The 16,036-nt window shown below is 39.5% G+C and overlaps 1 protein-coding gene across 1 annotated transcript in view; it reads left to right on the plus strand.

The window, feature by feature from the left end:
* Positions 1-1,866: 1,866 nt before the first annotated feature.
* The window catches only part of DKK2 (dickkopf WNT signaling pathway inhibitor 2), a 91,733-nt gene continuing 77,563 nt past the window's right edge, over positions 1,867-16,036 (plus strand). The window contains exon 1 of the mRNA XM_016160835.2: positions 1,867-2,793. Within this exon, the coding sequence (XP_016016321.1) occupies positions 2,572-2,793 (222 nt within the window). The 5' untranslated portion in view covers positions 1,867-2,571. The remainder of the gene's footprint in view (positions 2,794-16,036) is intronic.

The following is a 16,036-nucleotide window of genomic DNA, read 5'->3' on the forward strand; positions in this document are numbered from 1 at the left end:
CCATAGACTTCTAACTCAATTTTCTCCATTTCTCTAATTTTTTTTTTTGATGGGCAAATCTTCTGCAAAGTCTAAGCTATGAATCCCAATTTCTTACTTACATAGTAGGGGTCAGTTTCCTTGCTCTCCACTAGTGCTTGGAATGCTCCACTTGTTCTTACAAATCCATTCTTGAGTGTAGTTTTTAATAGTAAAAGAAATTTTTTTTTAATGTGAAAATTTCTATCCTGAGGAAGCATGAAGCAATCCAAGATAAGAAACCATGCCAGAGGGTTTGTCAAGTTTTAACCCCTCTTTGCTTGTGTTTTTTTTTTGTTTGTTTGTTTTTTGTTTTTGTTTTTTGTTTGTTTGTTTGTTTGTTTTTTTAACAATCTTTCTGAAAATGGAGAATTCAACGTCAAACAGACTCACACATCAGGGCAGAGGCTGGTGCTGTCTTCAAGAACCCAGCTATAAATCACACTTTAAAACCCGGCCCTTTTGAGGGAAAAGAAAGGAGTTACTAATATTCTCAATTAGCGACATGTTGAATGCATACTCCTATACGTGTTGTGCTGGTGGTATGTGCCAGAATCAGGTGTGAAAGCTCAGGAACCCAAGTACTGAAATTCTGGCACTCAACTAACTGGAGCGAGCTACCAGTTAGTCTCCAAGTTACGTTGCACTGCCTCGATTTCTCGCCACGCAGGCGTTAAAGGCTTAGAAAGAGAAATGCCAAAACGTCCCAACAACCCCTCGCATTGCTTTGGAAACCTTGGCGCCTGGTGGCCAAACCTCTCCAAGTCCGGAGCTTGCCCGGGACAACTTGACTCTTGTAGTATTCCAGCACCTCGCCAGGCCGCTGTCACTGGCGCCCCCAAGCGCCCCAGCCTCTTTTGGACCCTCTTAAGACTTTCGCAGAAGCGTACGGGACTTAAGGAGACTCAGGGTCTGGCAAGAAAGGCTTTCCATGGAATTCCCAGAGGCTAGGAGCCGGAAGCCGAGGAAGGCAGGACTCAACTGCTCCCCTGCCCCCGTTTATTCCTATCTGGGATTTCCTCTTCTCAAAGGGGCAGTTGCCTGGCATGCTAAAGATGTCCAGTGGAACTGTGAGGTTCAAACGTTCCGAGTGTACTCAGGGACGCCGCATTTCTCCCAGCCCCTCTGAGACGTGGACATAGGCTGCAAGTGTAGTGGCAAAGGAGGCTAGAGGGCAAAGAGTATCAGGACGAGAAAGTCCTAAACGCCTCCCAGAAGGGAAACGAGGAGCATCTTTTCAGCCCTTCTCTAGTTCCCTTCTCTCTGGTTCCAAAGCCCCCAACCGGATCGGTCGGGCACCCCAGGCGCACAAACACAGCGCCAGGCACACGTCCACTAAGAGACATGGGCTCAAACCCAACTTGAGCAAACACAGACCACAGCATTAGCGCCCGGATGCTTTATCTTTCCTCCGTCTTCTGCAGCGGTTTTCCAGGGCTCCTCTCCGCGGCGGGGGCTGGAGAGGGGCTGGGAACCTAAGCAAGAGCGCCGGCGGTCGCGAACCGCGGTGGCGGCGCGCTCCTCTCCACTTCCACATTTGCGCTGCGTGTGTTTCTACAGGTCCTTCCCCTCTTTGGTGCTGTGAGAATTAGGAGCCCTCTAGTTCCTCTGGGGGTGAATCCCATTTTCTCAGTTGCTGTGGGGTAGAAGAAGATGGGAGGGGAAGCAAGGGAGAAGCAGGAGGGGAAGCGGTAGGGGGAAATGAGGAGGGCGGGAACATAGGGGGTGAGAGAAATGTTTTCACTCTTTGTCACTCTTGAATTGGGGGCGGAGGGAAAAAAAATCCATTATGGGAAGCTATAAAAAGCACAGGGGGCGGCGGCGAGAGAGCAGACGCGGAGAGGGAGACAGCGCGGAGCGCAGGACCGCTCCAGGGCCTCGCCGCGGCGTTCCTGCTAGCGATTGGCTGCGGGGTGCGACCCGCAGAACAGCACTTCGGGGACCGCTGTGCGTGCGCTGGTGGGGGACCTCGGCTCGCCTCAGACCTGGAGGGTCCGGTCTGGGGGTGGTTCCTGATCTCCCATTCTAGCGCCCGCTGTCATTGAAAAGAAAGACTTGAGTCCTGCAAAGGTTGAATCCTGCAAAGTCCATAGAGGGTAGGGCAGGCAAAGAGGAGAGAAAAGCAACTGAGACCAAAGAAGGAACTAGTGTGGATCTCCTGAGCAATTAAGAGGAGGACTGGACCGCGGAGATCCGGGCGGGACCACGGAGGTGCGGGGCAAAGAGCAGCGGAAGCGGTGCGGTCGGTGGGGCTGGGTCTTCTTGTACCTCGGGTCACGCCTCCTTGGCGAGAAGGCACCTCGCCTTTGATTGCTTCCAGTTACTACAGAACTTCCTGCCCTGAAGTGGTCTTTCCTGGGTCGTAGTCGCTCCTGGTTTGAGGCGAGAGACTGAGTTCACACGGTGCTGGTCCCCCGAAGACAAGTGGGATTGGGGGAACAGAGTCTGCGAGCCTCCGCGCCTCGAGTGAGGAGCCCAGTGTCGGGGTCTTCCCTCCCCTTGCGTCAGTACCCCTCCGGTTTTTGCGCCTCCCCGGGAACCCCTCGCCGGGAGATGGCTGCGTTGATGCGGGGCAAGGACTCGTCCCGCTGCCTGCTACTACTGGCCGCGGTGCTGATGGTGGAGAGCTCACAGCTCGGCAGCTCGCGGGCCAAACTCAACTCCATCAAGTCCTCTCTGGGCGGGGAGACGCCTGCACAGGCCGCCAATCGATCTGCGGGCACATACCAAGGACTGGCTTTCGGCGGCAGTAAGAAGGGCAAAAACCTGGGGCAGGTAGGAAAACACCCCAAATACACTCTTCAACCAGAAGAGGGAGGGACCAGCGCTCTGGAGCGCATCGTTTGGCTTTGCGCCTCTTGACCTTCAGAGTGCGCCCCCAGGTGTGGCTCGCACGACAGCTGGGGAGGGGGGTCCCAGAGCCGGTCTTCGAGGGCAAAGGTGGCTGGGCGGTTGCTGGTTCCGGAGGGCATGGAGCGGGCGGGTTATGGTTCTGTCTCACCTTTGCTTTGGGACATGGGCATGTGCCGAAACCGAGTGCGTAGCAGTGGGGAACTGACCAGAATGGTCCTTCTCTAAATTTAACACTGCGATGCCAAGGATGATAACAGCTAACACATAGCACCTGGCACTGTTCTAAGAGTTTTACGTATATTTAACCTTCGCAATCCTATGAGCTAGGCGCTGTTACTGTCCCATTCTGCAAATGAAGAAATTGAGGCACGGAGTAGAAACAATTTGTCCAAGGCACACAGCTAGTTTGAGGGGCAGAGAGGGATTCCAATTCCAACAGTCTGAGCCGGGGTCCTGGGCTCTTAACCATTACGTTTTACAATCTGAAGGGTGGGTTACCCCCTTTCAGTTTCTCCTTTCCTCTCACTTTCTTCTTCCAAAGAAGATCACAGACAGAAAGCCTCAATAGGCGCGCATTTCTCGCTCCTGTAGAACTGTAAATAAATCATCCAGGAGAAAGCATAGTAATGCAGTGGCAATGACAGCATTAAAGACGCGTCCACCCGGATGCCGGCGACAACAACAAGAAAGACGCCAGAGGCATTTTGCGAGAGAGAACTTTCCGCGGGCATCGCTCTCTCTCTCTGTCGCACAGATAGATTGACAGTCACATGCAAACAGTTACACAAACAGATACACACAGAGACAGGAGCGCGCACACTGGGCACTAGCGGTGGCTGTCGCGCTGCGGCCAGGAGAGGGGGCCCTGTGGGCACTGGGAACCACGACAGCTCCCCCTTCCGCTCCTTTTGTAGCAAGCCAAAACCGAAAGCCAGTTTGCCAAACAGCACACGCACTTCGCACAGCATAACTGGCAACCCTTGAAGGCAGCTCATTGTCCCAGAGAACCCAGAACCCGAGTTTCCTTGTCTCATCAAAGGATCCAACTGCAGCCGTGTTCTGTGCGCTCTCAGTGTTCTCCTCTGCCCCCGGCCCCAGGGCAAACGTCAGGGTGAAGGTTGACAGTGAGGGCTAGTCCTCGGTGGACAGCAAGAGAAGACTTGGCCCAACCTTGGCCCCCTTCTGCCCATTTATGGGATAGTTTTACCAGTTTTGCAGTTTCTGAATGCTTCCTGGGCTTTGAAATGTCAAACGTTTCAGCTGTCTTCTCAAAAGAATAGAATGTCTGCAAGCATAGAATTTTTTAAAGGGTCTCAAGGGAAATAAAAAAATACATGTGTACACACTACATACATACATATCTTTTGCACATTTTCACATGTGTCACGTACTTTCACGCTTACATGAGCACTATCATTTTTTTTCTCTTTCCTTGAAGAGAAAAAGGGAACAGACTTTTTTCAGTAGGAACGGACTTTTCAATGAGAACATCCTAACATTTTCAATAGGAATGGACTTCACATCCTCTTAGAATTATGAGATGGGCAAAGGTTGCAAAGAAAGGATTCTCTCAATCAACTTGTCACACATATCTCTAATGCTACTGACTTCAAATTCCAACGTATCAACTGTTGAAAAGAGCTTAATGTTTAATCAGTCAAGGACACAGGGATGGACCTTTTGAGGTTCCTTTCCATTCTAATCCATGTACATTCTGTGAATTTCTGTAAAGGACCTTCTGTTCCCATCACAGTTGAGCCTCAACACCTGATGTTCCTCAGCCATGTTATCAGTATGTCAGCACTATCACTAGCCGCGGGGTTACATGGACAAGATTGAGGGATGCGCTCCAGAATCCAGCTTATCCTTTATGTTTTGATAGTATATCTGTATATAAATGTGTGCGAACTGTCTACTTATTTTTCTCTCTCTCCAAATATCTGCTTAAACAGGTTGCAATTCTATTTGCATGTCTTTACATTGAAGATTTATTTATTTTATAAGTGAGTTGAACTTTTTTTTAGTTAAATGTCTCATATGCGCTCCATAATTTAGAATTATATAGAATTATATAGAATGTAATTTATTTAACTATAAGATCAGACTCTTAAAATTTGCCCTTGGGTCTATGAGAAAACTATGACATATCCGAGATAATCGTAACATAAAATAAAACATTGAGTCGAATTGTAGGAAGATAGCTGCAAAAAGGAGAGGTTTATCCTTTGTATATTCTGGCTTCTCGCTTGTTTAGTGTGTAATCTCAAATGCGTATTGCTATGAAGAAATAGAATAAATGTCTCTCTGAAGTAGGAAGAGGATTATTTGAATATTTAAGGGTCTCTCTATGTCATTAGTTACGTGGTTACCAAAATTCTTAGTAATTTTGTTTTCAATAATGGAATGAAAGTTAGAAAAACTATTCAAAAGGGAAGATGTCACTTCCTTTCATGAAGAAAAACTCTAGAATTGAAATGTAGCTAAGCTGAATTTTTACCCATCATAATAGAAAAATGTGATTGATTGAGAAAATTGGCAGTAAAGTGCCAACTGATCAAACTAGCTAATTATGTAGTATCATCCTGAGACCTAATAAGCTTAATTCTAGCCCTTTTCCCTATCCTTGACTAATGATGCTGAAATATATGTATCTCAGAAATACAGAAACAAGGAATTATAAGATACAATTTCAAATAGGCATATTAGAAACTTGGTTTTTGATCTTTCTGTAGTGAAAATTGGCTCTGTTTTTTTCTGATTTACTTTTGAGATAGAGAATTCAAATTAAAATTTATTGCCATTGTAGAAGAAATTTTTGAAGAAATTTAACAATTCATAAATCTACAAAAGTGAAAATGAGACTAACCTTGCCCCAAGATTTTCTTGATTCACTGTAGCCTGATTTCATATGAAGAAAACATTCTTATTTATAGGAATCCTACTTATTTTAGCAATATGGATTATTTGCAAATAACTCCTAGAAAATGTGCCTTTGAATTGTGGGAACGATTTATAGGGCTTTCAGAAAAAAGCAGTTTTCTAAAGGTGTTACAGTTCTCATTCTTAGGTTTTCTTTCAAAGACACAGCTGTGAGTTATGACCAAAACTGACATAGATAGTTGAATGTGGTGGTATTCAAGGGGTTGGTTCAGAAGTAGCAAAAATGATTTTGCTGAATTATTCACATTAATGTTTCAATATAACTTCCTATTTGCATCTGTTGCTAATAGGTTTGAAGTAGTATATGTAGATATATGGATATGGGACAAATTCAGCTGTAGGACTGTTACTATCCTATATATGTGTCAATATTTATATATTTCAACTTCTAAAGGGATTACCATAAATTTTTTAAATCAAAGTTAATTTTAAACAAAATCTTCAATATCATTTGGATAAATATATTCCGGGTAAGCACACTTAACCGGAGATGTGACATCATCTCCGGAATTTGAGGTATCAGCTTTTGCTGGCTATCTTAAAAACAAATTTTAAAAAAAGTAATTTGTAAAACCAATTTACCTTTGTGATTCACAATGATTTTTTTTTTTTTTTCTGCGTAGGAATGAAAACCTTTCTGAACTTGTGTCTATAATTGCTTCTTTTAGTCTTTATTCCTTGCTTTACCTTTTTGAGATAAGCATATTAATTTGAACTCAACGCTGTAGAATTTTGAAATATTTTTAAATATTATGAGTAAACGCTATAAAATAATTCTATTTTAAAAGTAGATAAGCTTCCTGACATGCGCCTCTAAAATGAAGCTGAAACTGGTTTAACGTAAATTGAGATTCCATGATTTTCTAATATTACTTAGATTTTGAAGGACAGTGGTTTGAATGAAGCTATGTGGTGAAAAAGAATACTTAAAATACATTGAAACAGAAGCTTAAGGGAGTTGGTTAGAGAACACTAATACTTGTATTTTCTTTAATAAAAATGCTGTATCTATTTGCACACACAAACATGCACGGAATTGCTCATTGAAAAAAAAAAAAAACTATACACCTTATTTTCTGTAGGTGAGCTTCTCAAATTCTGAAATTATCCATGACTTTTTTTTTTTTTTTTAAATTAACCCCTGCCCAACTTTCGCCTACTGGAGTGTAAATATCTGCTACCTTCTCTGGATGCCAACTGACACTAAACGTAATCGGGAACGCAGGTCATTTTTAAAATTAAAATTTCCAAAATAAAAAGATTTTGAAACGATCCACACTCTCCTTTCACTGTGATTAATAGAGAATCCATGATAGTTGACACAAGTGGAAGGTCACCTCGTGAATAGTAAAAACAGTGTTTTAACGATAACCTAAGTATGACCAACCCTTATTTTATTTTTGTGCAAGAGTAGACTGAGCAAGAGACAAGGTTACTTAAACTCACTCCAGCTGTGACTTTGACCCTACCATAGTCTTCGTTAGTACTCGCGTCCTATATAAACTCCTTTCCAGGATATTTCAAGTCCTACAGTTTTTAAAATAAAGAAAACGAAGTAATAGAAGGGTAAATGGCATGTTCTTTTCTGGGAAAATATTGCCACTTCCTCTTCTTTTCCCTGTACAATCATTTTAATTGAACATTAAAATAATCTGTTAAAATTATAGAGGCCTTTTATAATACTCAATGTATTTAATATTTTAACTCAATCTCTTCTGGCAGTTCATTCTTTGGTATTGACGTAACATCAAAATGAATTACAATCTTATTTCTGTCTGTGACTCCCTGATGGCCTTTTAAAGTCGTTTTACTTTGTTATACCTCTAGTCATTTATACTCATCTATGAAAAGGAGATAAAGTTGCTCCTACTTATTTATCTGATCACTGAAAAGATTTAGATGACTGTGTGTCCGCCTGTGCCTTTTACTGAGTCATTTGAAAAAAAAAAAATCCAAAGCAAAACCTAATAGAAAACAAAATTAGCAGTAATTAATAGATAAGCATTTGCATCATACGAGATTGCTTTAAGGCTACTTAGAATGATTAAACATGGAACTCAAAACAAAAATTTAGTATTACTTCTTAAGGTAAGCAAAAGTCAATTTTCTCTTCCACCTCTGTCCACTCTTGCCAGGAACTAGTGAAGAACAACATATTTTTCTCTTGCTGTTGGATTTTTTAGGACAAGTATAAACCAGTCTCCCAAACAAAGAAGTTAACTGATATAAAATATGAGAGATTTTTGATAGGAGCATCTGTCCATAGGAAGAAAAGTCACTACCAAAGTATTTTAAATAGTGGCTTCCCAATGGGTCATCCTGCTAACGGCTTTTGGCCACTGCCCACTTCCACTTCCTTGGTTCAAACCGAAGGAGGAAGGCCACGAATAATACCAACATCTAATCAGAAGTTCTTAAGGAGAGCTTGTCTTATCGATCCTGGATTTTGTAATGGTAAACTAAATCAGAGAAACCTTTAAGGCGGAAGGATTCCACTATCAGATCTGAACTGTATTTTAACTCAAGTAATTTGTTTATGTAGCACTAAAAACAGAATTATTATGCTTACACTTATTCCACAAATCCTGAACCTCTATAACATTCCATTTTTGTGATCTTAAGACTAGTTTATAGTTTAGATTCATCCATGTACTCCAGATAATAAATATAGAAATAAAATCAGCAAAACACAAAAGTAATAAAATTTTAAAAAGTTATTTATCTCTCTTCCACAGTCAAGTAAAAGGGACAAATATGCATCAGAGACCCTTTTAAATATATTACAGTGTCTAATTTAGTTGATTGATTCTATTTATGTATTATAATTTGGTACATAGAAATACTTAAATTTAAATATTTTATAATTATATGACATTTTAACTGTCCCACCCTATCTAAAGCAAACAAATATATAAAACGAATGAATAAGTACATTAAACGGCAAAACAAAATGAAAGCATCACAATTAGGGGGAGTGACTTCTTCAAGTAGTGGACCTAACTAAACATTTTCTAAAAGTTATTAGCTCTCCATATGAAGCTTTATCCTGTGGAATAAGAATGTTTTTCCTTCTGGGGACTGGAAGAAAAGAATGATCTTCAGACATATTATTTCCTTAAACTGGCTTGCAAATAGTTATAGCACACATTAGGTTTAGTAAGAGGTTCCATTTATTATTTACCCTGTGCTAGGCACTGCTCTAAATGCTTCATTTGAATTAACTCTTTGAATTCTCTCAGCAGCCCTTTGAAGCAAGTTCTAATATCATCCTTATTTTTATAAATAATGAACTATTTTATTAATGCTAAAAAAAAAATTCTTCTGAGACACAGAGAGGTTATACAATTTGTACAAGTCACACAGCAGGAAGTAGAGAAAGTCAACATACTTCCTGCTATATAATGTTAGAGCCTGCATACTTAACTACCAGGCTATGTTGCTACAATTTGCTAAGATTGTTCTGAACTTGAAAGGAACATGGACCTTTATTTTATTCTTCCATCTTATATTTTCTAATGACATAACTCTAGGTTCATTAAAAGCCACAGCGAAACCCAAGCCCTCTGTTGCTGCCAATTGCACTCTGAGCAGCCAAAGGATGTCAGTCCTTCTCAGGTACAGAAGCAGGCACCAGAGTAGTACATCGTTCTTATCTCTGCCCTTGCCTCACTGCCAAGAATTCTTCACTGTCATCAAGGAAAATACATACACACACCTTTCTTTCTCCTACTTTTCCCAATAGAGGGTTGCCCAAGTAGAAGGGAAAGTTATTGGATAAAACCTATTTCTCTTCTTTTCTCATAGCAACCACCACACACTCTTTGTATCCATCTCCCTGCATCTGAGTCGCCATGAGGCCACCGATAGTGGCAAGCTGGGGGCCATCTCAAGGGTCTTCCCACAATGGCTTTATGTCTGTTCATCTGGCAACCCTCACACTGTGATCAGACAGGGAAAGTTGTCTAGTTTTAGAGCTTGCTATCGCTTTTGCTATTTCCTTACTTTTGACCCCTGCAAGCTGCTTTTTCATGCTGTAGCGCTACAGCACGGCAGTTTCCTGTTAACAGGCTCTACGTTCCGGCTTGCCTCTCACTATCTTAATGTCTTTGGAAAAGGAACAATTCTTGTTATTTTTATTTTTAAATCTCTTAAATAGGTTAACAGTAACAGTGGTCAACATAATAGTAATAATACTTATCTTACTGGAGAGTAGGGAAGAAGAGGAAAGCGCACGTAGTTATCATGCTGTCATCATTACTACTTCCATCACAGAAATAAGCAAGGCCAAGTGCTTGGGCACCAAATAGAAAGTGGCTGCTTACTCTTCTCCAACAAGTTGGGCAGGGGTGACTAAATGAATGTGTGTTGTGTACATGAAAGAAACAAAAGAACTCAATTACACTAAGGCCAAGAATTGTAAAACAAAACAAAATAGGACAACACACACACACACACATGCTATCATGTTTCTTATACTGAATGTTAACACTTAAAAAGGATGATAAGGTAGTGTTATCTTATAAAAAGTAAGCAAAATAGTGCATAGTTGTACTTGGTGTAATTGGTGAAATTACACAGAAGCAAGGGAACATCAAGCATTAAAAATATAATCATAAGTGGAGGTTCTAACAACTACTGCAATATTAGAGTTTTAAGCACGGGAACCAAAACAATTGAACATGTTAGAGTCTGCTGCCAACAGTTCTAATCTGATATTCTCCAAAGTAAGATAGCTTCTGCAAAGACAAGCTTCTTGACACTTTCTGCATAGTGTCTGGGGCCCAGAGAGATTGCTGAGAATTTGGAAGGTTTACAACCCTCTTTGAGTGTCAGCTGTCCTGCTAGCAGGACTCAGCAACTCAGGGCTCACTATTCTCATTTCGTTCTCTTCACTTTCCTCTTCTGTTTTAAGATTTTTATTTTTTAATTTTTTATTTATTTTATGATTTAAGTAATTCGTAAATATTTCAACAGTGTTAAATGGAGAGTGAAAGCCGTCTCATTGAAGTATGTGATTAATTTCTTTTAGCATGTTGGAAATAAGCTGTTTGCCAATAAGTGTTTCTATCTAATAATGAACTAAAAACTTCATCTAAGTGTGAGGATGAGGGAGGAAATTGTCATTTAAAACCAATTGAAATGACAGCTCATATTCAAATAATGATCTTTGTGCATTCTAGATTCACTTCATCTTAACCCTTTGAAATTTGGCTCACTGGGCATTTTATTAATTTGTCTCTTAAAATCCAGTCTCTTTTCCAGTCCCCATTCTCTGTACTTTGTAGCCTGTTATCTATATTGTTTTCCTAATCTATCCGCTTGCTTCTGTAATATTACATATTTCTCTTTTCCTCTCTGGCTCATTCCTTTTTAGTTCTTTCACTGATTCCTCTGCAAACTTCTACCCATGAACACGGACATTTTCTACATTCTGTTCTCAGTCCTCTTTTCTTTCTGTTCCATTTTCTCTTCTTTACTGACATCATTTCCTTCTTTAGATTTGTTTCACATATGCAGATACCCACCTTTAGCTTGATTAAATTTCTGAGCCCTTTGTCATGCTCAACTGTTTTGAAAGTTATTCCAGAAACAAACAAAAACATTTCCATATGAAAAATGAAAGCTTTTATGTCTAAATTGTCAGGAGTCAGGCAACTAAGTCCTTAGTATTTCTCATAGCCATCAAAAAGCCTGGTTAAAAAAATGCCCTATGTTAGACTAATGCAAACCTCAAGAATCAAGTCTGATTGCCCCAAATCTTCTCATGTTCTGGTCTGTGTCATCACTCAGCGGTGATGAAAGAAAGCTTTGCAGATGCCTATTGAGACAGGTGCTTTTGTTTCTTGATCTTTACCTGTTTGATGCTTGAGATTTAAATGGCCTCCAATATTTTTCTTTATGATAGAATTGTTAAAGCAACTATGATTGATTAGAATGTGCAAGTATCTATTATTCATGCTCATAAAGTGTTACAGATTATAAAATGTACACACATATTCTAAGTAATATATAATTACTGTTTTTTGTAGCTTGGATTACATATTAAAGAGTTTTTTTTTTTGCTGCTCACTATTTTATAAATAACTTTATTTTTAGTGTTAAAAACCTCTTTAACATTTACTTTCAACTTATTTCAACTTATCGGCTCTTAACGAATAAGAAAATTCTTCAGGGGTGCTTATTTATTGTTTGTCAAGGTGAGAGCTTAATAGAAAGAACTGTTGGAACTGTTTATTATCTACAAGTTTCAAGAATTTATATGACAGACTAAAGCGGGCATAGTCAGAGCTGGAAGATACTTTAGAAATCACCTATTTTAATTTGCTTGTTTTACAAGTGAGGGAACCAAATTAGGAGATGTGCCATGATCTGCCCGATGTACTATGAATAGTCAGTGGCCGTGACAAAGAAACTTCTGCTGAGACTTGGATTATCTGACTTCTAACAGAAGCCTTTCAAATTATCAAAAGCAGTGCTTTCTGTTAAATCTGTAATAACAGAGCTATGTAGAAGAATGAAATTCAGTTGATTAAAAAGCTGGTGAGATATGAATTATATGTAGAACTCTTTTTCAGCTCTAAATTTGTGTACGTCAATATGTGTTATCGAAGAACTCAATGTCATGACGACAGCCATTTCAGATTTAAACGAAATTAATGAGAGTAGCTTCGACTGTATTTGTCTTTGCTCACTTTTTCAGTCATGATACTTTAATGGCATGATTAGCAACGAGGCTGGGTGTAGAGAGTCTGCACGGCAGGAACACGTGAAGGGAGGGAAAGAAACGACGGTGTGCCGTGGGGACACAGTTTGCTTGACCCTTGTCCAAGCATCATCTAGGATAGAGGCCAATGGCTTTATTTTACGTTGTGATGCAGTACATACGCAACACTCCCGGGGGGATAAAAGGGTTAAAAAATACTCTTAAAATGGGTAATGCATTGAGATGTAAGACATTTTTAAAAACAATTAGTTCTGTTATACTGTTATGCTCTGTGCTATTCTCTTGTTCTGTTCTCCCTCCTCCTCCTCCTCCTCCTCCTCCTCCTCCTCCTCCTCCTCCTTCTTTTCTCTCTCTCTCTCTCTCTCTCTCTCTCTCTCTCTCTCTCTTTCTCTCTCTCTCTCTCCACCCCCCCCCCCCGCCCCCGCTCCCTTTCTCTCTTTCTGTAATTCATTGAATTGACTGATTTAAACCCATGGTTTGAAAACCACTGACCCATTAGACCACTGCCCTGGGCCTGCAGGGAACTTGGGGCTCTGTGCTTGGAGATCAGCAGTATTCGAGGAATCAGCTCTAGTAAGAGGAGGTAGAAAGGGGCAGGCAGGTCTTTTTGGAGAGAAACATCAATCAATGTAGCCTTCTCTCCCTTTCCCTTCTGAAACTGCATGTCAGCCTCTGGCTTAGACATGATGAGCTTCTTCATCTGGGGATGTGATCAACCTCTGCCTCTCTTTCCATTTCCAGGTGTAAGTGACTAATAACTACGTTGCATTACGTTGTCATTTCAGGCATGTTTAATCTGAATCTGCCGTCCCACCTCTGTACTGTTTTTTTTTTTTTCTGGGTGTATGCCATGTGTACCATCATACTTTATTTCTAAGACTATGCAGTTGAAAATGGTTATAGTTTCCACATAGGACAACAGGTGAACCTGGAACAGCATGGGATATAAAGTTAGAAGTCTTGGTTACACTATTTTTTAATATGCTGGACCATGAAGAGAAATCATCTAATACCTTTAAGCCTTAGTTTTCTCATCAGTAAAATGGTCATCATAATAATAGTGTCTTTTTCTATCTCTGCAAAATATCAAATGTTGCTTATTTACATTAACATCATTAGAGGTTGATTTACAAACAAACAAAGAAACGAACAACAAAACAAAGTTAAGACCTTTTCTCTCTGAGTTTCTGAAGAAAATATTGAATTAGAATCAACACAAGATTGAGTTAATCTAGTTGAATTTTATGATTCTGGAATCATAAATTTAGTTTCTGTTTTGATGGATTGCTTTTTTTTTTTTTTTAATAGGCAGGGAGAGATTATGAGTGGAAGGCTTTTTTTTTGACTGTTTTGATTTGCTTAAATTTCTTCAAATAATTTCATACTAGTGGTTAACACTTCACATTTCTGACTAAAACTTAGGGGTTTTTTGTTATTCTTATAGGCTACTAACAGCTCTCTTGCATGCTGCTAGAATATCCAGCCTACGCCAATCAAGAAGAGCCCTATGCTTTTTTATTCTGAAATGTGGCACTACTTATATATTCTTAAAATTTCTTGTAAAGGCATAATAAGGGTCTCAATAATAGGAATGCGTATATATTTAAGGCTCTGAAACTAAACTCAAGGGTCATATTTTGGACACATTATAGGTTACAAGGTTCAGAATGGAGAAAGTTCAGGGAAGTAGAAAATTGTTAAAAATCAATTTTAATAGGCGTGAAAAAAATATGTTTTGTCAAAAACTCCTCAAAGGAAAGTGAGTATTTTTCAAAACTGTTGAAAATATATTAGTGTATTGCTAAGGAGACATTTCCTAGTGCACCATGTAATAACTGATCATTCACGGTATATATGCAGGAATCTCACCAACTATTTGTCCAAGTAGAAACAATGTAGGCTTCCTGCTTTCTATTCCTGCTCCTAAGCGATTATTCTCTAATTTATAAAATTCTGCTTTGTTAATATTGATCTCTTTTGCTGCATCATTGTCATCTAATTGCTATTGCCTTGATTCAGACCATTATCATTTCTCAATAGACTATTACAGTATTATAATAGTTTTGTACTTTTTCAAACCATTCTCCACACTAAATCAAACATGAGCTTTCTGAAGTAAAAATCTGATCAAGCTCTTCTCCATTTTATGTCCATTTCCAGAGCATGATGTCTAAACTTTTCAACATGACACACATTGTAATCAATTCTCTTATTTCTCTTTATTTTATCTCTGGGGCCACACAACTGGTGAGAGGCAAAGCTGGGATGTAAAGCCAAGCAGTGTTAATTGAGTCTGTATACTCAATCACTGTGTTATGATGCTGCCTCAGATAAACTGGAGGCTAGAGAAACCAGCTAGACACTTTTTGCTGGTATGTTTCTAAATTCAGATGTGATTAAATTCATCAAATCAGTCAGTCAACTTGCTAATTGCTTGCTTACTTCTTAGGTGTATTAGATGCTATGATCACAGTAAATAAACATTTATTAGACACATATGCTATGCTGTAGTAATGATATAAGTAACCAGAAAAACAAATGTAGTCTTCTTACAGAATCCAGTTGAAATTTTACAGTTGAAAGAGCTATGAGGAAATTGTCCAGTTCATGCACCTATTTCCAGTACGATCTTGGAGCTGGCGACTTGACGAGTTTTCTTTTTTATAAATATTCCTAAGGATAAACACTTGTCTTGCATCTCTTAGTTATCTAAACATCTTAACTTTAAGTACGGTAAGAGTGGGAACATTCTGCTTTCTGATGTAAGTGAAGCATGAATAAAACAAAGCTGGGTGTCAACCTTTGTGTAAAAACCATTCCTCATTAACAGAAAATGGAATCTAGTTATTTCTGTCATTCTTCATGGATTATAATCTTGATGGATGGGCAAGCTGACCTAGAAGAGTAAGATAATCTCCATAAACAGTGCAGAAAAGGTGCGTTCATGGTGGACATTATGGTGATATTGTAAAGAGGTGAGGTCTGCCTTTTCTTTTTCAAATATTTTAGAAGAAATTAAGTTTTGATTTTTTTTTCTTTATAAATGCCTCACTGTTCTCTGAGGAGGTCGTCTCCTAATTTTATCACTTACAATGCACTAAAGAAACATTAATGGAAGAGGTCTGTTTACAAGGAATTAGAAGTATGGTAAAAAAATAACAACGTTGCACTAGCAGGAGGATAGGAGTCTTATGACCTCGGAGTGGATTGGTGGAGGGGGTGTGTTAAGTGAGGTGGATAAGCTCTTACTACAGATAGGGCAGAGGGGCAGAATATGTGCCGACATTTATCAAAAAAAGAAATTTGATAAAGATGAGAGTTTAAAATCGTCATAAATTTTTTTAAAACAAAAAAACACTCTATCATTATTTTTCCAAATTGGTCATTGCAGAAACTCATTCCTTTGATATTGTCATTTAGACCTTGCTTTTGAAATTAACTTTGGAAGTAGTTTACATGTTTATTTTAGGTCATAACTTTATGACCATAAACAATGTTATA

Source organism: Rousettus aegyptiacus, unplaced genomic scaffold (assembly GCF_014176215.1).
Source record: "Rousettus aegyptiacus isolate mRouAeg1 unplaced genomic scaffold, mRouAeg1.p scaffold_m13_p_10, whole genome shotgun sequence".
Classification (NCBI taxonomy): Eukaryota; Metazoa; Chordata; class Mammalia; order Chiroptera; family Pteropodidae; genus Rousettus; species Rousettus aegyptiacus.